This window comes from Abramis brama (assembly GCF_963993115.1).
Source record: "Abramis brama genome assembly, chromosome: 18".
Lineage (NCBI taxonomy): Eukaryota > Metazoa > Chordata > Actinopteri > Cypriniformes > Leuciscidae > Abramis > Abramis brama.
The window spans coordinates 13,737,585-13,759,493 of record NC_139980.1 but is presented as its reverse complement, the minus strand read 5'-3'; the positions used below and the strand labels follow the sequence as shown (position 1 = coordinate 13,759,493).

At 35.8% G+C, this 21,909-nt stretch overlaps 1 protein-coding gene across 1 annotated transcript; it reads left to right on the top strand.

The window, feature by feature from the left end:
• The first annotated feature begins 6,379 nt into the window (after positions 1–6,379).
• Positions 6,380–21,044, top strand: dsc2l (desmocollin 2 like). Its single transcript, XM_084090171.1, has 16 exons — positions 6,380–6,738; positions 8,752–8,854; positions 9,497–9,687; positions 9,777–9,890; positions 10,046–10,201; positions 10,320–10,461; positions 11,241–11,395; positions 11,546–11,680; positions 11,873–12,058; positions 12,522–12,769; positions 12,984–13,126; positions 14,162–14,383; positions 14,566–14,802; positions 18,574–18,689; positions 18,784–19,062; positions 20,363–21,044. Exons 1-16 carry the CDS (start codon positions 6,697–6,699, stop codon positions 20,573–20,575), a joined length of 2,682 nt encoding a protein of 893 aa, XP_083946297.1. The 5' UTR covers positions 6,380–6,696; the 3' UTR covers positions 20,576–21,044.
• The last annotated feature ends 865 nt before the right edge of the window (positions 21,045–21,909 follow it).

Below are 21,909 nucleotides of genomic sequence, written 5' to 3'. Positions count from 1 at the left end.
AGTTATTTTAGTCGATAAAGTTTTAAATATGGATATTTTTCTTACACGAACGCATCGCTTCACTTCAGAAGGCCTTTATTAACCCCCCAGAGCTGTGTGGATTACTTTTATCATGGATGGATTCACTTTGATGGACTTCAATAAATATACAGCTGATCACTGCCATTGTAAAGTTTGGAAGAGCCAGGACATTTTTTAATATAACTCCGATAAAACATATTTTTGTTTGCAACAATTATTTATAATTATTACAATATTTGTCATAAAAAGCAAAATATTTGATCTTTTGTGTGTATGAAAACAATTCAAAATTTTCCATGGCATAAAGAAAATTATAAAATCCCCTAACTTTTTATTGGTTTTTAATATCAGTATTTAAAAAAAAAAAAAAAAAAAATGGACACATCTCGAAAGTAACTATGTAAATGTCTTACATGTTTATAGAAATTAAAAAAATTAAAGTTTATCAAATTAATGTTATTGTAAAGGACATTTTGTAAGAAGAAGAGATGAAACCCATAAAAAATAAACATTTTCCATCTTAAAATCATCTACATTCAATTTTGTGTACATTTTTATATGTAGGCTACTACAGACTGTGATAGTTAAGAATGAACATTACTTCTGCAGCATTTATTAATCTTAATTAATATTTATTTCAACATTTACTAATACATTATTAATCAAAGGTTGTATTTGTTAACATTAGGTAATGCACTGTGAACTAACATGAAGAAACAATACAGCTGGATATTAACTAACATTAATAAAGATTAATAAATACTGTAACAAATGTATTGCTCATTGTTAGTTCATGTTATGTATATTAGGTCATTAAGTTTATAACATAAATAACAATAACAACTAGTATTTAGTTAATGTTTAGCCTATGCATTATTTTAGTATCATATTATCAGTACATTATAAGGGACACTACCAATTAAAAGTTTTGGGGCTGTAGGATTTTTTTTATGTTTTTCAAGGCTGCATTTATTTGATCAGAAATGCAGTAAAACTGTAATATTGTAAAGTATTATTACAATTTAAAATAACTGTTTTGTAATGGAGTATTGCAACCATTTACTCCAGTCTTCAGTCACATGATCCTTCAGAAATCATTCTAATCCTGATTTGCTGCTCAAAAAACATTTCTTATTATAATAAATGTTGAAAACAGTTGTGCCGCTTAATATTTTTGTGGAAACCGTGACACATTTTTTTCAGGATTCTCTGATGAGTTGCAGTTCTATAAAATTGAAATAGTACATAAAAAAAAAAAAAATTCAAATTGTTATAAAAACTAAATTTGTGTGTATAGAGGCACAGAGAAAGAATCAGAAAATGACTATGAGAGGCCGATTAGGGTGAAACCATTGACTCACTGTCTGACTGTCATCAAACAAATCTACCTGTTACTCATCTGCATATCTCACATGCATATGCGACATACTGTATGTCACACCCAAAGTACAGTACAAGTGACGTTTGATGATGACTTCCAATGCCCCCAAACTAAATTTTAGCGCCCCAAAAATGTCATGTTTCAGTCAGAAAATATTGTAATACATTGAGAGACTGCAGAGTGGGGGAAAGGAAATAAGAGAGACCGTCACATACCTGAGCTCAGCAACTGAACAAACCGAGCACAGAGTGATCTCTCTCACCACACAGGTGTTGAATTACATGCATGCATCGGTACTCATGCAGGCAGAGCACATTACCTCAAACAAAGGAGTGCTACACAATACTGAAGGTTTTATAAAGCAACATTTGGGAGGAATCTGAAAATAACTGGGAGTGAAAGTGGTTTGTGGTTCATGCTTGGGGTTTGGAGGCATCTGGGACATGTTCTGTCAGTGTGTATCAATAGCAGCTGTACGTTCACAGTCAACAGTTATCACATCTCATCTCACACTTGGTTTAGTGACTGGTATCTCTTTCTCTTGCTTTCTCTGGTTCTCTCTCTCTCTCTCTCTCTCTCTCTCTCTCTCTCTCTCTCTTTTGTCTTTCTCTTTCACACTGGTTTTGTGCACCATTCAGAATTGCATCAATTTAAGTTCCTCAATTTCAATTAAGCTCCGCTTTGAATTTCTTGAGTTTCCAATTCCAATTCCATTCATCTCAATTTACAACTCCTACGCTGATAGTGAGGAATTTCTTAAATTCAAATTTTTGCCCCACCTTGATTCGTACACAAATTTTCTCATGATTCAGCTATAATGACAAAACTTTATATGATTTTCATCTGTCAGTCAGATGTTGCACATCAGCAGGTGTGGCAGGTGCACACCCAGAGTCAAGAGAAGCTTCAGGGCTTCAACATCACCCATCACACAATGTTCATGTCAATGTTCGTGTTCACATCAAGAATATCAGGATTATTATTTCTTATCAAAATGGGTGTTTTCATTACACAGTCACCCCACCAAATACAGAGTTCGCAGAAAGACTAAAAAAGTATTTTCATGAAAAACATACTCCAATAATCCTTGCTTTATTTACATCTTTGAAAAAAGTATGTTTTACAGTGTAGAATAGAATCGAACATTACTAAATGTACTTTCATGTGGAAATAAAGAGGGCATTATATGCCTCCCACTCCCACTCACCATGCCTATGCCATCCAGTTCTTTGGCCCCATCTATGGTGGCCCTTCGGCTGCTCCTTCGTTGGTTCCACCAAGCAGTGTGGTTCCACCTTGGGTTTCCAGTTCACCAGCTCCACCCTGGTGTTTCGATCCCTAGCTCCACCTCAGGCCTCCGAGCCCTGGACTCCACCTCATGCTGTCGACCCGTCGGCTCCACTTTGACTCCACGCTCCCTCGGCTCCATCATAGCAAGTCATCTCTCAAGCTTCGCCGGGCTCCCTCACCCCTTCCAGCTCCATCTTAGTCAGTCATCGCCATGGACATCCGGTCCTCTGGCTAAGCCTATGGTCCCTCCACCCCCGTTGTCCTCACTCACTCCGGCTCCGCCTCAGTCTGCCAAGTCCCCATCTCCTCCTCGGCCCCGTGAGCCTCCCATTCCGCTCCCGGGTCTTCGTCTCCTCAGCTCCGCCTGGGTCTCTACCACCCTTGTCTCCACCTCAGTTGGTTGGGCTATTGGCCCTGGCTTCTCCCTCCTTCAGTTCTGCCATGTGCCTGCATCCTGATGGCTCTGTTTGGGGTCACTCCCTGGCTCCTTCCACTGTCATGTCCACCCTGGTCCCTTCTGCCAGCTCCACGTCCTCCTCTTCAGCCCCCTCCCGCCCTCCTCTCTTAGACTTGTTTTTGTTTGTTGGTTTTTTATTGTTTTTCTTTATTGCCGGTGTTAGTATTTGTTACCAAGATTATTCACTGTTTGATTAATGCACTGCACCTGTTTCTCATTTCCCTTCATTGGTCTACATTTGTAAATATAGCCCTCTGTTTGTAGTGTTCTTTGTCCAATAGTTATTTGCGGCTATTTTAAGTGGTTGCTCTGTTTTTGTATTTGGAGTGTGTTATTTTGAGTTAGTTTTCATTCAAATCTACTGTTGCATCTAGATCCAGCCTTTATTTCATCCTTGCTGCAACACCTTGCTGAGTGTTTGCAAATAAACAAAAAAAAAAAATCTACTGCTATGATAATTTCATTTTCATGCTGTCATACAAATCTCCGCTGAGAAAAACATGTACTGTTTTGAGCATGAGTGAAGGACAACATTTTGGAAAAGGATAAAATTTTATCATGGGGTGGAGACTGATAACATGCAGTTCACCTGGGGCATGGGTGCTCCTCAGGACATGTGTCGCAATAACATTATTCAGTCAACAGTGTTGGTGAACCAAAGCTGAAACCATCCATCTTCGCTGTTTAAGTTGTACCCATAAAAATACTGTCTTCATTCTGAGAACATTCCCTTAATATTTTCTCCAAGCAATTCCTGTTGACTGACTTGAGCTGACATTATAGTTTTTTTTTTTTTTTTTTAGAACTGCTTTACAGCAGAAATGTAAGTGTTCTCATATTTGAAGTTTGCATTGATTCTGTTATATGTATCGTATAAAGCACTAAGGTGACTTGACTTGATGTGTTTCAGAGGACACATTTGGCCTTGAAGGCTTGCTGTGAAGGCTATATTGTCTTGTAGACAGGTTATACTGTACAAATAATTAAAATGTATCAATTGATAATTCTTCTACATCAATTCCACTTACTTATTGACAAAAAGCGGTTCTTTACAATGGCAAATATGCCTTTGAAGACATTAAGAGTTAATGACTTAACATTCACAGTTTTTTAGTGATTCAGAACTAACTATCCTTTGATAAGTTCTAATTCCCTTACAGTGCATGTGCATAATTTAGTCACCTAACAAGATGTCAACACCATGAGCTCTATAGGAGAAGTCAATGGTTTCGCCCTCTCAGCAAACTCTCTCTTGATAGTGTCAGACATCTGTGTGTCCTGTAGTAAAATGAAGTATAACAGTTCAGTGAGCTGTTTGGCTGCATGCGTGCACAATAGTACAGACTCAACACTATTGACAGGACTCTGCCAAATTCCTTTCCACCGAACCCGACCCATCCTCCACCTCCCCTTCACACAAACACCATCACAATTGCAACATGCTCATCTTCAGGCTGTCATGCTTCCACACACTCCAGTAAAAGGGTCTAAAAACACGATAAATGATCTCCAGGAACGCGAAATACAACTTTCTGTGAAAAACACTACCTGTCTTTGTCCATTGTTTGTTTCAGCACATACCACTAATCCCTTTCTGTTTTTCAGCAAAGAAAGTCTAGCCTAGTTTTAGAAAATGACACTATCAATATAGCCTGAAATGTTATACAAAATAAAATTGTGTAAATAGTCACTTCAAAACAAAGTTCAAATAATGGTGCTTTACACATAAACTCTTTCTTTTCTTTTCTTTTTTTTCTTTTCTTTTTTCTTTTCTTTTCTTAACCTGAGAAAGAGGTGCTCAATCTTCAGAAATTATGATAATCAACCTCAGAAGGCCAGACTAAATATTATATGAGCTCATTAATTTCAATTCACTTTATATTAGATCTGCCAATTTTGCAGCTTTATTATAAATGAATGAATGATGAATAAATAAACAATAAACAAACAAACAAACATAAATAAATGCATATATTAATATAAATTTGTGTGATTTTGTCATATGGTAACATGGTTGTGCAAATTTTGGGACAGCTGTTTTTTATTTTTGGTATTTTAATAAAATATTATTATTATTATTTATTATTTATTTTTTTATTAATTGACATTTAGTTCAACAGACTGGTTGTGCGATTAAAATTTTTGGAAAAAGTCTGGAAGGTGCGACTCGGTTAAGTTAATTGGTAACACTTTACAATAAGGTTCATTAGTTAACTACATTAGTTAACATTAACTAATAATGAACTGCACTTATACAGCATTTGTTCATCTTTGTTAATGTTAATTTCAACATTTACTAATACTTTATTAAAATCTTGTTAACATTAGTTAATGCACTGTGAACTAACATGAACAAACAATGAACAGCTTTATTTTTATTAACTAACATTAACAAAAATTAACAAAAACAGTAGTAAATGTATTGCTCATTGTTAGTTCATGTTAGTTAATACATTTACTAATGTTTAATAAAGGAACCTTATTGTAAAGTGTTACCAGTTAATTGTATGGCCTAATAATTATCTCACTTACCTTATAGTTTGTTCAACAAAAACATGGGATTTAAGTCTCATGTTAAATTGCACCATATTGAAAGCACATAATAGTATCATTATTTGAACATTTTCTGTGTTTTGTGATGTTTTTGTAGCTCTCATGAGTCTCTCTCAGTCATTTTTTCATTCTGAGTCACTCTCTTATCATTGTTTCAAGAGTTTGTTTGAAGGGAAGCATGTATCCTGTCATTTTGTTGTTCTAATTTTCTACTTGTTTATCCCCCTCGTCCCCCTATTTCCTTAAAGACTCTGCATACTTCCATACTCAACAAAAGGCTAAATGCTTCCCAGTGTCAGACAGTGAAAATCTGAAGCCATGCAGTGACACACAGAGCCACAAAAACATGAAAGGTAATAATTTAAAATGAATAAATCACGCTCCACGTGAAAAAGGCGTGCACATGTGAGTGGTTTCAAGCTGGGATTGCTTTTTTATTATCTCTCTCTTTTTTTTTTTTAAGGACTTAACGGGTGATTAAATGCAAAACCTAAAAAAAAAAGTTTCTTTTATTTGCTGAATGTGTAAATGCAATGATGACTGTATAATCACCCCCTGCACTCCACCCAAAATGATGGAGATTAATTGTGTCATGCATTAATCATGTCTGGAAAGTCAGATGGTATAACAGGTGAAAGTCTACTCTGTTAAAGTATAACCTCCCTCTCTCTCTTTCTCTCTCTCCTACACACACAAAGTCAGAGGGAGTTTTAAGGGGCAGTTTGGGGTGGAGTTTAAGCCTCCCAGAGCTTCCCAAGCTAAGGAAGTCAGGGACAAAACGTAGTTTGACCAGTTTAGTTTACTCAAGACTCCCATTCAGCCCTATTGATACATCAAGTGAGAGGTTGAGGCAATGCCACACCCATGATAAAGACTTCAATGACATGAGAGCCGTACCGCGCCCAGAGGACTTTATCCGAGCTCGTCTTTGAGATACACGCAGTGTGGTGGAGTCCAGAGAAATTCAACCACTAGATCACATACACACAGCAGGATGTATGAGCGCGTGCTGTTCGCGGTCTGCCTGCTTACTTTGGTAAGTCGCATTTTGTTGCGTTGAAAGTTAATGTCGTCAGTTGTTTTTTGCTTTGTACTTTTATTTTTTAGGTCATATAAGTGTATTGTGTGGGCCTACATGAATTCTTACCGTATCCTTGTCGATTTACCTTGGTAACCATAGTTTCCGTTAAAATGCTAGTTAGTTGCCCAATGCCCTGCTCTTCTAGGCTACACTGCAAATACATATTTTCTTAAACAAATCTAAACGCTATTAAAAAAATATTATTAATTTAGAAACACAATTATTTAAAATTGATATTTGTTTTCAAATGTTTGCATAAACGTCAATATTTTAATAGTTTTATAAGTAAAATAAACATAAAATGTATCCTTAAAACAATATAAAACATTTTGACAAGAAGAAAATATATCTTGTTGTAAGGATACATTTTCTGATCATTATAATTGTTATTCTCAAATAAATGTATATTTAGTTTTAAGCATGTTTACACATTTTTACTTTATTTTACTTTCTTTTGATATTAGAATATTTCTTTCATTATAATTTCATTTTTATTCATGACAGTTGTGGTTAATACCATGTGATCACGTTTTATTGTAGTCAGTAACTGTAGTATATGGTAATTTGGTTGAAACATTACCCAGAGAGCAGACCACCACTGAATCAAGGTTAATGCATCAACCAAAATGAGGAGCATGAATGTGAATATGAAAAAAGTGTTGAATGAGGAAACAGATGGATTGACATAGCCTGTGTCTAAGTTGTCTAAAATGAAGCTGACCAAAAATCAACATTGATTCAATGTTTGTCTTTTTCAACACTGAAAATCTATTTGAAAATTTATAAAGAAATAAATAATAACGTTCTTGTAGCATAATGAAGTACTCACTAATTAGTTATCTGCATATTTTTCCCCCTTCACCAAATGGTTGGGATAATTGGTCTACTTAGTACCATCCATCAATTAAAATATTTACATTTAATTAATTAGCTTTTTAAGACTCAGTGCTATTGTAAATGCTGTCATTCATTCATTCATTTGTTCAATTCACTGACCATTAATGTTGATTAACGAGAAAGGCGATATACGATTATCTAATGTTTCTCATTTATATAACAGAAACAATGTCCATGGTGGGTTAGTTTTTGTTAATGATGCCACTAAATCAAAGAGTGATTTCTTGATATTGTTATATACATTGTGGTAAACAACATTTTTATTTCCTGCATGTTTTAATGACATATTTTTTATTGCCTCTTTGTTTGACATCAGTAAAAAATCACATGAAGACACAGTCACAGTAAATCTTATCACAGTAAACACTTAAGCATTCTACTAAAGCAACATTTTCAAGTCTGTAGATCTACAGGTTCCACTGGACAGTTAGGCTGATTTCAAGATAAGATAAAGCTGATATGTAGCCTATATCTGTCCGAAACCCATCACATTACACCATGAAATGAGACAGAATACAATTGAGCAGCATGTAGAGTACTTGATGTTGTTTACTTAAAGCTGGTTTTGTTCTCAATTGTTTAGCTATGTTCTTATTATATTTGTATTAGTCACCTGTCATTCTTGATTAATGCCAGTGATTGTTTCGGGTTATCAGTGCTTGTTTGCCACACATGTAATGCCTTCATACTATGCAGCTGTTTAGGCATGAATGTAACAAGTAACCAATAATCATAGGTGGTAACAAAGAGTGTAAAACAAGAAAATAAGACACTGATTAAGAACAATTTCTTTTTTGCAGTGTAAACCAATCACTCCAATACAGAATAGTATGTAGTATACTATTACAACAATGAGTAGCCTATATAATGTTTGAAATATTTGTATAATGCAATCTAGTTCCTTTTTTTGATCTTAAGTTTCATTTACAATTAAAATGATTCTGTTGTATTAGGATTGGAAGGCATGGTTTAAGCTTCATAATTGCCTTGTACACGTGAGACTCAATCGCACTGTGGAATGTGATTCTCCCCTTTATTCTTCCGCTCACTCACTTTCAATTCTTCCCTCAGGTGCTGTTTCAGAGCGCTGAGTCTTGTGAGTTGAGGCCTGTGCTTGCTCAGGTTCCTAAGAGACTGCCCTCCGGTTATGTCATCTCTGAGGGCAAAGAAGAATGTACGTTTTCTGGTTTCACTAATCCTTTTTGTCCGAATGACATGAATTGACCTAGTCTGACTTTCTACAGATTAAGCTTTTCCTTCAGTTGATGGGGTTAATTAAGCTACATAATATAACAGTAGCTAAATTAATTGGTTAGATATTGGTAAAAGAATTGCTCTCAATTTGCTCCCAAAAATGACATTTATGTCATTATTTACTCACCCTCATGTCATTCCAAACCTGTGGGAATTTCTTTGTGACCTTCAAATGGACACAAAGCAGCATTAAAGTATCCCAAAAGTCACATGAAAATGAAAGGTCTTTTGTTTCTATTTCGCTTGAATTTATTTTTATTTCGGTTTTAGTTTAAGTATTTTTAGTAGTTATTTTAAACTTATTTTATTGCAGTTAGTTGCTTTCAACTAATATTAATTGTATTGTATTTTAGCTTTATTTAAATTAACAAAAACATTTTTTCACCATTACTAATGGTGATACTTTTATGGCGCAACCTTTTTGAAGCTTGGAAGCTTTAGTGCCCACTCATAGGTAGACACATGCCCACAACAATAGATTCAAACTACTTATGGTTTTGGAAAGACATAAGGCTTAGCTGTGGAATAATTACCTGATGTTACTTTGTTTATTTTTTCACAGTGACCCTCAAAGGCTGTGCGGCCAAGCCCGTGGCCTTTACTTCCAGCGACCCTGACTTCGCTGTAAATACAGATGGAACCATTATCACAGTTCGTGGTTTGGTGATTACAACAAAACGGTTTTCTGTACTGGTGCAGGATGAGAGCGGCTTGGATTGGAGGGTAGACATTATCTTGTCCTGTAAAGATGAGGTAAAACTACGGTCTGTATTTCTTAACCATAAACCATATGATCTGGATCAGTAGCATAAGTAATGTTTCTCTACATGTCCTGGCTTCAGGCATCTCAGAAGTCCAGCAGTGTGGCTCACAAGCGCATTAAGAGAAGATGGAGACCGTTGCCTTTCTCTATTGTTGAGAATGACAGCCCTCCATTCCCAAAGGACCTGGAGATGGTGAGACCGAGTAACATTAGCTACATCTCTACTTAAGTCATTCTATTACTCCCTTCCAGTTTCATCCTCCCTTCCTTGATCTCAATTTGACCTTTTGTTATACTTCTTGTTTTGTTTTTTTTGCTTACTGGACATTGCTGTGTGTCTCTTCACAGATTGCATCTGATTCCTCTGTAAATTACACAGTGTATTATCAGATCAGTGGACAGGGTGTTACGACAGATCCTGTGGGCCTATTCCTGCTGGACAAGACAACCGGCATGGTGAAGGTGACCAGGGCCGTCGACCGTGAGCAGTACCCACAATTCAACGTGAGGCTCTATATTCCAGGCCTTATACAAAGAACAGTGCAGCAGCTAATGTTTTGGAGTATGATTACAGCATCAGTACAACTGAATATGTCTGCTTCTCTCGTCCCTCTTGTTGTAGTTTATAGCTCGTGTGTATGACCTAAGTGGCAGGGAAGTTGATGCATTTCTGCCCATGACTGTGAATGTGGAGGATAAGAATGACAATGCCCCTGAGTTTTTTGGAGGTCGCTTATTCTCTGTAGAAGAACGGTGCAGGGCAGGTAAAGAGACATTTTCACCTATCAAGTCCAGACCATACAGTATATCACACCAACATCAAAAGATCGAAATAAGAATTAATATTTTAGAAATTTATAAAGCCTGTTTTTAGGGCCATTTAAATTTTTACATTATTTTCATAACAATTCTTATCACCGTAATATAAAAAAGATGATTTTTCTTATATTCTTATTAATATATTTTCATAAACACTCCATAGTACTTATACATCATGGTAGTATTTGTTTTGCCACCTTTAATATATACTTTACTACTTTAAAAGTAAAGTATATATTAAAGGTGGTGAAACGAACACTAATTTACTACTACTTTAAAACAAATTAGTACTTTAAAATGATTTTGATAAAAGTAATTTTAGTACTTTAGTTCAACTTAAACCTGTGTTATTTCAGTTAGTTGCCAAGTTTTTTAAGTTTAACTGTTTCATCTAAAATGTATATTTTATTTTAACTAATGAAAACAACTTTCACAAAATATATAAATGGTCCAAAATATAAACGTCATTATCTTTATACTGAATAATTTTTTTTTCATATATATGTAATATATTTTTTTATAATTACTAATTTATTTCTTATTCATTTTTTAATGATATTTTGGGGTGAAATATGACCCAGACATTTTTGACAGGCTTTGCTAGATTTTTGTGAGATAACTCTTGTGCTAACTGAGAAATGCAGTAAATTATACTGAACCAAACCTGAATAAACTGACATTGATTTTTTTGCATGTTTAAGTATATTTGTGTTCTGTTTTTCAGGTACTCCTATTGGACAAGTGAATGCCACAGATAAAGATCAGGCAAACACCACACACACCTTGATCAAGTTTACTCTGCTCAATGCTACTGACATGTTCTCCATTGAACCTTTTACTGGAAAATTGACTGCTAAAACCAACACTTTAGACAGAGAGGTATTTTTCTATCCTTCAATAGATCCATGTGTTAGTGTGTTATAGGGCTGGTGTTGCATCTACAATGTCTTTCTGTGTTGTATTTTCAGATGTATTCAGTCTGGGAATAATGTACTGTAAATGGTAATGTTTTTTGTTCCTCCCACTCAGGCTCAGGACAAAGTCTTTGTTAACATAGAGATCAGAGATATGGGCGGCAATCCTAATGGGCTCTTCAACAGAGGAACAGTTGTGATTACTCTCACAGACGTTAATGATAACCCTCCTACCTTTAAAGAGAAGTTGGTATGGCCCTTTTATTGTCTAAACACCAATATAAGAAAACAAGTTAACTACTAAACAAATCAGAACAAGAATAGCACTGTAAAACTAACATTTTGAGGTATTTTCATAATTAACATCTACGACTGGAAGGCTGTATATCGTAAAGTGTGGTATCTATTGTTTAAAGAATCAATTTTTTTTTTTTTTAAATAGTACAAAGCCAACGTCAAGGAGAACCAAGAAAATGTGCTAGTTACTAGGATCCCAGTGGAAGACAAGGATTTGGTGAACACCGTCAACTGGACGGCCGTCTTTGAGATCACCAAAGGAAATGAGAGTGGACAATTCAGGATGGAGACGGACCCCAAAACCAACGAGGGGCTGCTGTATGTCGTAAAGGTGAAATAATTCAAATATTAGTCTGTAGAGAAAGTTATCAGCATCTGAAAATAACATTTTTTTGCAAGAAATAAGCCCCATATGTCCTTGATGAGTCAGTTTTGCGGAATTTGCACTTTGCTAAGTTCGTTTTGCGATAGCTTCCGCAGAGGGTCATAGTCATTATCTTGAGAACTCTTGTTCACTCTCTGACAGGGTTGTGTTGGTTTTATTTATAGCTGCTCTGCACGGTTAGCTCACCATTTTAAGGCTGTGTGTGAAAATGCTTGTCTGTTGGATATGCATGTGCAGTCCAACCACACCTTGTTATACAAAGTACATCCACCAGACAGGCAAACACAAGTTCTGCTCTTCAAGGCAGAGCTTTTGACAGCTCTTCACAGTATTTATGCTATTGAGAACAAGTTAGTTTTGTGTAGAGTAGGTTCTCAATGTTCTCATTCCCCTTATGCTCCTCTTTCAGGGATTGGATTTTGAAAAAACTCCAGTGGTGAAGCTGGAAATAACTGCCCGTAATGCGGTTCCACTGGTTGGGACTGATGCCGCCTGGCTCTCTGTGCCAGTAGAGCTCACTGTAGGAGATGAAGATGAAGGACCAGAGTTCAACCCTACCATTCTATATCTCAAAGTCAAGGAGAACGTTCCCAATGGAACTGTCATTGGAACCTATAAAGCTCTGGACCCAGAGACCAAGAACAGCAATGGAATAAAGTATGTTCACTGATGATGTCGGTTTTGTTTTTAGCTAACAAAATCATTATCTTTAAAGCACCACCATACGCATTCAGGTGGTCTTTGATCTTCTATTCTGTTGCGCTCTGTCTAGCAAGAACATGCCTAATGTAAATGCTCCCAAAGACATGAATTTGAAAACTTTATGCCACATTTTGAATGTACTTTCTCACTTTTCTATTCTATGTGTAAGGTACTATAAGGTGACTGACCCAGGTAACTGGATCACTGTGGTGGAGAGCACTGGAGAACTGAGAACAGCCAACACTATAGACCGAGAATCACCATTGGTCCACCAGGACAAGTACAACATAACCATCAGAGCAGTGGATGATAGTGAGTCTGGACTTAAGCCATTAACTTAATAATCTGTGGACATTCAGCACAACACACACCTATGCAGAACTGAAATCTTTGTGTATTTGTGAGTGCACTCTGTACCCTTTTGTTCTATGAATAAGGGTGTGTGTTTTCTCTGACTGAGAAAGACCAATTGGTTGGGTGTGGTTGGGCAGAAATAGCTCAAGGCTTCTGAGAAGTTTTCGTCAGGGTTTTGGCGTGTGATGTAACATTTCTTTCTTTCTGATGATCAGCATGTCCTACCTGATAGTACATGTTCTAAACACTGAATGATGTTGAATGAGATTCCAGGAAGAGCTGGAGTACATTCGTCTCTCTTGAACTCTTATGCGTCATTTATCTCTGGACGTCATCAGGTTGCTTTTCTGTAGGTTGCTAATGGCGTTCTTGCTGCTTGATGACCTAATTTTATTGGTGGGCTGTGAAACTGGTCACAGCTTTTTAGAAACGGATCACAAAAAATGATCCATGTATGTACGTATACCTGTTAAAAAAGGGTGATTTTGTCACATTGTGACACTTTAAAAAGTTACAGCTAGTCATAATTGTGAGATGTGAAGCCATAATTGTAAGAAAGTTGCTATTTTGAAATATAAACTTGCATTTCCTTGCATATAAAGTTGTCAGTTACAAGAAATAAGACTACAATTGTGAGATATAAAGTCACAATTAAGAGAAATTCGCAATTGAGGTAAATTTGTCGTTATTATGAGAAATAAGGTTGCAGTTGTGAGAGATAAAGTCATAGGTATGGTAAGTTGTATTTGTGAGATGTGTGAAGCCATTATTGTAAGTCGCAATTATGACATATAAAGTCACAATTCTGAGAAATTAAAGTCGCAATTACCTTATTTTTCATTAAGATTACATTTTCTCAGAATGTTTCATGTCTTTAAAGACAAATAATCAAGTCTGCTATGGTGTGTGTCTTTACAGCATGGTCATATAGTTAAATACTGACAATGTGTCCCTAAATTCACATGGGACTCACTGGAATCTCTTTTTCCTCAGGTAAGAAGGAAGGAAAGGGGATGGTAATAATCATGATCGAAGACGAGAATGACAACATGCCTGTGATTCCGGGTACTGACCTGGTCATCTGTAGTAAGGGTGATGCGCTGAGCTCAGTTCTGGTTGAAGCTGTGGACCAGGACAAGCCACCGTTCTCCACTCCCTTCATTTTCGAATTTGGAGCAGAGCATGATGGGAAGTGGAAACTGAAGGATAAAACAGGTAAGGATTAGAGGGTAGTGATGTTTCTTGGGGCTGGGGGTTACAGATTTAGAATTTGATTTATCAGCATTTTCTTTTTTATTATTTCTCAATATTGCTATAACTTGACAAACAAAGGCTGATAAACTGAAAGCGTTAATGCTGCAGAATGATCACAGACATCATGTCCTCCTCTGATTTAGATTCCTCCGTGGTGCTGGAACAGGCAGTGCCCTTGCCAAACGGTCTTTACTCTGTCCCACTCTTGGTGAAGGATCTGCAGGGATTCGGGAAAGAGCAGACCGTGAATGTGCGAGTGTGCTCCTGTGAGAGGGAGGAAAATGGAGCGGGAATATGTGGGGCTCGAAGTGCCTCTACCTCGTTGGGCAGTTTGGGCGTTCTTGCCTTAGTGCTCTCTAGCCTGCTGTTGCTACTGTTATGTGAGTGCCCCCTTCTGGTTATGACCACCATTTATTACATACATTTATTTGATATATTTAATATACATGCAGTATATGTGCATAGATTTACATAAACTTATATTTATGTATAGACACAATTTTTAGGTAAGAGTTTTGTAATGTTTTTTTTTTAAATAAGGGCTCATTTTAAGGCTGCATTTATCAATAATTTGATAATTTGAAATTGTCATTTATTCCTGTGATTGTAATGCTGAATGTCAGCATCATTACTCCAGTCTTCAGTGTCACACACACATATATATATATACACACATATACATATACATACACACACACACACACACACGTCTATATTACTAACAGGGGACTATCGCTCTACACTGGCCAAGAGGGGAGTAGTGTTTCTGGTCATTTTGAAGAAACAAAAATGACATACAAAACTTTATTTTAAGGTATTTTTTAATATAACTTTAAAAATGCATTTTTTTTATTTTTAAAAAACATGCCAAGTGGGGACCTGCAACTCTAACCGATCTCTACCTATCGAACAGGGGACTCCCATAGCCTGCAATGGAACTGTGTGTGTGTGAACAGTGAAGTGAACTGGCAGTGAAGTCTGTCTTCATTTTGTAACTTATATATATATATATGAAGAGTTCAGATGTGAAAGCCTCTCAGTGCCATCTGAAAATTTCTTCTAGAATGGTCATTTTTATCAAGCTCGTATATTTAAGTTCAGTAATGTCACTTAAATGGTAATTTTATTAGGTAATTTTCATTGCCATTTAAGTGAAATTACTGAACTTAAATATACACACACACACACAGTTCCATTGCAGGCTATGGGAGTCAAGGTTTTTTTCGCAAATGAAAAATGAAACTAAGACTAAAACTATTGATCAAAAAACATTTGCGTAAACTTAAATAAAATAGAAATTTCAACAAAAATGAAAAACTAAAACTAAACGAAACTAATGACAGATGTCTCGAGACCTTGCACTTTTTTCCCATTCCACTGCCCGTGTCTTTTTTCCGTTTTTCCAAGCAAAACCGCTTTCTGTGTGAACCAGCCCTAAGAAGCAGAAATAGCCAATTAAATATTTCTATCATGACTAGACTTTATGCAAATACAGCTGTACATTAATTCCAGGTAAGATAACCATCTCATGTGAAACTAAACCACACATATTAGATTAGATACCACACTGAGCAGAAAACGGAAAAATCAAATAGCATGTCTAGCCCAGAAATAGATGTAGGCTACATTTGTCAGAGTAGAAGTAGGCCTATACTAAATATATGGTCTGAATCAAGGTTATTATAGTTTTGCATTTTTAAATTAATTTTTATTTTAATATCATTTTCAAATTTCCTATAAATTTCAGTTTAGTTTTAGTTAGTTTCATTAATGGTTTTGTTAGTTTTAGTTTAGTTTTTATTTTGTGAACACATTTCTATTTAGTTTTTATATATTTAGTTTCAGTTTAAGTTTTAGTAATTATAGTTTAGCAGAGTTAACAGAACACTTCCAGTTAAAGACATTTAATTTCAGCACAGTTTAATGTTTGGAGTTTACATTTAACTCTTGTGAAAACCTCTTAATAATAAAAATAAAATAATTGTTTGAGGATGAACAAAGAACCAAACAAATGCCACTAAAAAGTAATAATAAAATGAAAATGAAATCTTGTTAAATGTGGTGTATAAGAAAAAGATATGCATATGATTATTCTGATTATTCTTAAAGGTTATTTCTATGATTAATCCTTTCAAACATTATTCTTATATTGATCCATTTATGCTTTTTGTCTATTGCATCGTTTAAAATCATATACTCATAGTTATACACATATTCAAATGTTCTCTTCAGACCAGACATTTAGTATGTATACTTCTACTCTGACAAATATACGTCTATTTCTGGGCTATAGACATAGACATTCAGGGCTATTTGTTTTTTCCGTTTTCTGCTCAGTGTGGTATCTTGTCTAATATGTGTGGTATAGGCTTATCTTGTTTAGGCTAGTTTCACATGAGATCGTTATCTTTCTGCTTCTTAGGGCTGGTTCACACAGAGAGCGGTTTTGCTTTGAAAAACGGAAAAAAGACATGGGTACAGTGGGGAAAAAGCACAAGGTCTCGACACACGTCTTTTAAAAGTTGAACTTATTTTAACTTGAGTGCCGCGTTCCCAGATAGCACATGTACATCTATTTGATGTGCGTGTTTACATCTGGAAGACGTATTTTTAGAGTGTCTGCTCATCTGCAATACGTCTATAGGACGTTTCCTGTCAGATGTCAAATAGACGTTTAGAAAATGTCTTTAAGATGTAATGATTTAAAATGTATGTTAAACTGACATCTTAAAGATGTCTATCAGATGTTAGTAAACAGCAGATGCTTTCCAGATTAAGTGATCTTTAACAGACATCTTGCAGACGTACGTCTGCTATCTGGGTTTTTAGAGCGTCGTGTCATGCACGTGATGCTGCAGAAGACGCGAGACTCTAGCGCAACGGTCATACATTGAAAAATAAAGTAGCACAGTGGAATGGAAAAAAGTGATTTTCCGGTAGGCTACAGGATGAGAGCTTATTAATTACAAAAACGTTTATAAAGGAGATTTAAAGGCTCACTGATCTTCTAAACAGAAAAAGGAAACAAACACAACACAGTGATACAGAACATACAGATATTTAACTGAGCCTTTAAATCTCCTTTATAAATGCTTTACAAGGCATAACTAGTCCTCACTTTAGATGAGCTCACAAAAATAGTTAACTGACCACTACTAAATGCTTTATAACTACCTGAATTAATCATGAATTACAGTAGAAATACATGTTAATAAACCATTTATTAACACACTAAGTAACTATTACTATATGTCTGAATAATAAGATGTATGAAGGTACATTGAAATAGTTTATTAATCATTTACTTACACTTTCTAAGTGATATTATGAACCACTGACAACTCTTAAACAACTGGTTTGTAAATAATGCTATATTTCATTTAGAAATGATAAATTGATCATTAATAAAGTATGAAAATACAATTATTAAACACATTATAGATATGCTTTTAAAACAAGAATAAAGCATTTATAGCTGTATTTATAAACTGCTTATTAATGTCTATTAATGCTTTAGAAATGAATTAACTGTTTACTAATGCTTAACTAATGATTAATAGCGTGGAGTTATTATAAAGTGTTACTGAAAGCTCCAGTTAAACATCAGCTCTACAGTCTCAGAGCCTCTCTAGGACAGCAAGCCATTCAAACAATAGAGAAGTGTGAATGACGTGTGTTAATGGGCCATTGCAGTTCCTGCTCCAGCCTACAGGAGCGCTGCTGAGTAAGGACTTAAACACACACACACATGTAGGTCCCCACTTGGCTCAGCGCTCCCCTGTTGGTGAGTGTGTAACGACACCAAGGTTCCCACTTAGATAGGTAGACGAGTACACACAAACACACACACACACACACACACGCACACACACACACACACACACACACACACACACACACACACACACACACACACATACACACACACACACTCACACACTCACACACACACACAAACACTTTGTTGAATTGGAAAAGTTGAATTGGAATTTTATCATCGATTTCAGAATTTCTTGGTTTTCTGTCTTTCAAAATTGATGAACTTTTGGCTTCAGGCAAAAAAAAAACAATTATCAGATTTGTAATGCAGTCTTAGACTTTTGGATCTGACTCCCTTTATCTCACTGCCCTCTGTTTTTTTGCCATTTCAGGTCTGTTAGTTATCTTCATATGCAGTACTAAGAGAGACAAGCTGTACATCAATGATGATACTGGAACAGGAGGAATGCTGCTGAAATCCAACACTGAGGCTCCTGGCGAAGAAGTGGTAAGAAAAACACCTCCTTTTAAATGGTTTAATTAATCAGAGAAACCACAAGGACACTTTAACCATATTTGTGTGAATGCCTTTCTCTCTTTAGAAGGAGGGAGCTTTAATGTTAATTCCTGGGACAGATGCCATGGACGGGTCACACCAGAGTGGCACCATTAAAAACGTGACTTCATCTGTAGGAAATATCGGGCAGCAGTTTTTCCAGGGAGGCGGCGTGTACAACACCACCACTCAAGATTTTGGGACAGAAAAGTACTACACATCTGGACGCTATGATAACAACCTGTATGGCAACGCCGGGTTCCAGAAATTCTCAAATACGAATACTCTCGACACATGGAATACCAATGGCCGCTACTTGGAGAGAGTGAGCTTAACTTACATGACATTTTTAATCAAGTTAACAATAATATATGAAGAAATTTTCAGTAATTAGTAATTATTAGGGCTACCCCTGACTAAATATTTCAGGAAGAATGTTATAAGTAGTATTGCTAACATTGTTCTACATTACAGAGAAATACTAAACCATATTACTGAGCCTTTAAAATATGAATTAAGATCTAGCGCATGCATAAAGCCTGCCGCGATGATTATGAATGTGTTAGAAAATAACAGAAAGGAGAATCTCTAAACATTTTAATAATGTATCAATAAACAAGCGTTTTCTGAGTCAGGGTTGGCTGCAAAGATGAAGTTGACGATGCTGACTGCAGTGGATGCACCTTTAGATAGAAGTGGACATTAAGTTAAAGGGTTAGTTCACCCAAAAATGACAATTATCCCATAATTTACTCACCCTCATGCCATCCTTTGTGTATATGACTTGCTTCTTTCAGCCATACACAATCTGAGTTATATAAAAAAATATCCTGGCTCTTCCAAGCTATATAATGGGAGTGAATGGTATGATTACAGTTTATAAAGTTATAAATATGGATATTTTTCGCATCACTTCGCTTCAGAGGGCCTTTACTAACCCCCTGGAGTCGTATGGATCGCTTTTTTGAGCTTCAAAATCTAGCAACCATTCACTCCCATTTTAAAGCTTGGAAGAGCCAGAATATTTTTTAATATAACTGTGTTTGGCTGAAAGAAGAAAGCCATATACACCTAGGATGGCTTGAGGGTGAGTAAATTATGGGATTATTTTTATTTTTGGGTGAACTAACCCTTTAAGCATCATGCAGTAAGCTCAGTACTAATTTCTTCTACACTCCACACAAACACTTGGATAATTCACCTTATATGTTATATAATGTTAGAGCGAGCGGCCACTTACACGCTACTACTTGCATGTTTCAAATGATAAGCCACCTTTGGAGTCAATGCATGATAGGCAAATGTTTGGATTTCCTTCTCAACATAATTACCACATGGACCAGCAATGTTAACAATCTGTCTGCATGGACTACGTGACTTCGCCAATTCCTGTGGAGTTTTTTTTTTCTGTGGCCAACCAACTAATAAAAATTTGGTCAGCTAAGCCTCTCCTCGTCGACTATTCGACTGATCGACTATTATGGGGGCAGCCCTAGTAATATAATCTGACTAGCAAAGTAATGTTATTTACACATTCATTCACACAGGAAAGTCATATTTTACACTTTCATGCCCCACTGAAGATGTTTTCATGTGACCTAATTTTGACCCTTGTTTTGTGACAGAAACTGGCTTACTTTGGAGGGGAGGAGGAGGGGAGGTACGCGGACGATCTTCTGAAGACTTATGGTAATGAAGGGGCGGGCTCTCCTGCAGGCTCTGTAGGATGTTGTAGCATCTTGGGTGAACCGGAATCACTGGAATTTTTGAACACTCTCGGCCCCAAATTCAGACCACTGGCTGACGTCTGCTACACGACAAATAAAAGCGGAATCTAAAACAAGAGGTGACTGAGACGAGAGAGCGCCGTTTGCTGTTTGCTAGGGGCCATCGAAACAGACTGCAAAAAAATCATGTTCTTAATCTGTATTTTTATCTCATTTCCCAGTAATGTAAACATCCTCAAAACAAGATGAATTTTACGTGAGAAACAACATTTTCTAAGAACATTTTCTGAATATTAAGTCTAAATCTCCTTAAAATATGATTAGATTTATGTAAAAAAAAAAAAAGAGTGTTTGACTCCATAAGATATTTTCTCTAAATTAAGTCTATTTTAGAGAATTTTACTACTCAAGTAAATTTGTTTTAGTATGTTTAGTTATTTTTACTGGAAAAAAAATACTGATTTAGAAAATTACCATCGCAGTACATGTATTTCTGCTGGATTTATCAAGTATGTGTGTGTGTGTGTATCTGTTAAGTTTTTGAGTGTGTGAATGATGCAAATAAGCTTTTGTTTGGCTACATTTTTCTCTGCTTTGCAATCCTCTTCCTCACAGACCTGAGGAGGGATAGTTTAAATATTAGTATACAGAAGAGACATTATTGTCTGCCCGATCAATTGCAGTTCTCAGTCGTGTGAAGTATTATCTGTGTCTATATTGACAATTCCATGATGAAGTGTGCTCATAAATTTTTTTTGGGAATCGTGTGGAATTTCAAGCGCTCTTCAGCTCCAAAAGCACTGACACCTGACATCAACTCTGGACGCTAAACTCATCCTTAGGCCATAATGTATTACTGGAGTTTTTGTGTTATTTTTTACATCCTGCTTAGGCAATTATTTTGAATTTCAAAGAAAAGAAACCAAATATGTTGTATGTAAGTCACTTTATACTTCGAATGAAGATGTAGGTTAAAGAATTGGTAAAAAAAACAAAAAAAAACAAAAAAAACACTACACTTAGAAGTACCTTTTTTTTTTTTTTTTAGCTCTTTGATATTTCAGTTTTGTTCTGACAGCACATTTTAAGGTTTTTTGTTGTTTTATTTGTGGTAAACACTATATATTTAGAGGGTTGTTCTGATTGTAGATCTATTAAAGGGATGTTCTTTGTAAATATTTGAATAAAATTCATTACATTACATTTACATTACATTTTATTATTGTCTAATGCTGTCTTTACACTGCTAAGGCGGCACAGAAACTTCAACTGCAGCACATACGAAGATGGCAAAAGTGTAGTTACACAGGACTTACAATTGCAAAAATGATACAATGAAATGAATGTGTTAAATATAACATTTTGAATATAAATATAAACAATATGTTATACAAACAAAAACATGAACATACTGTGTAGCTTCTACTTATGTAACTACCTTAAGT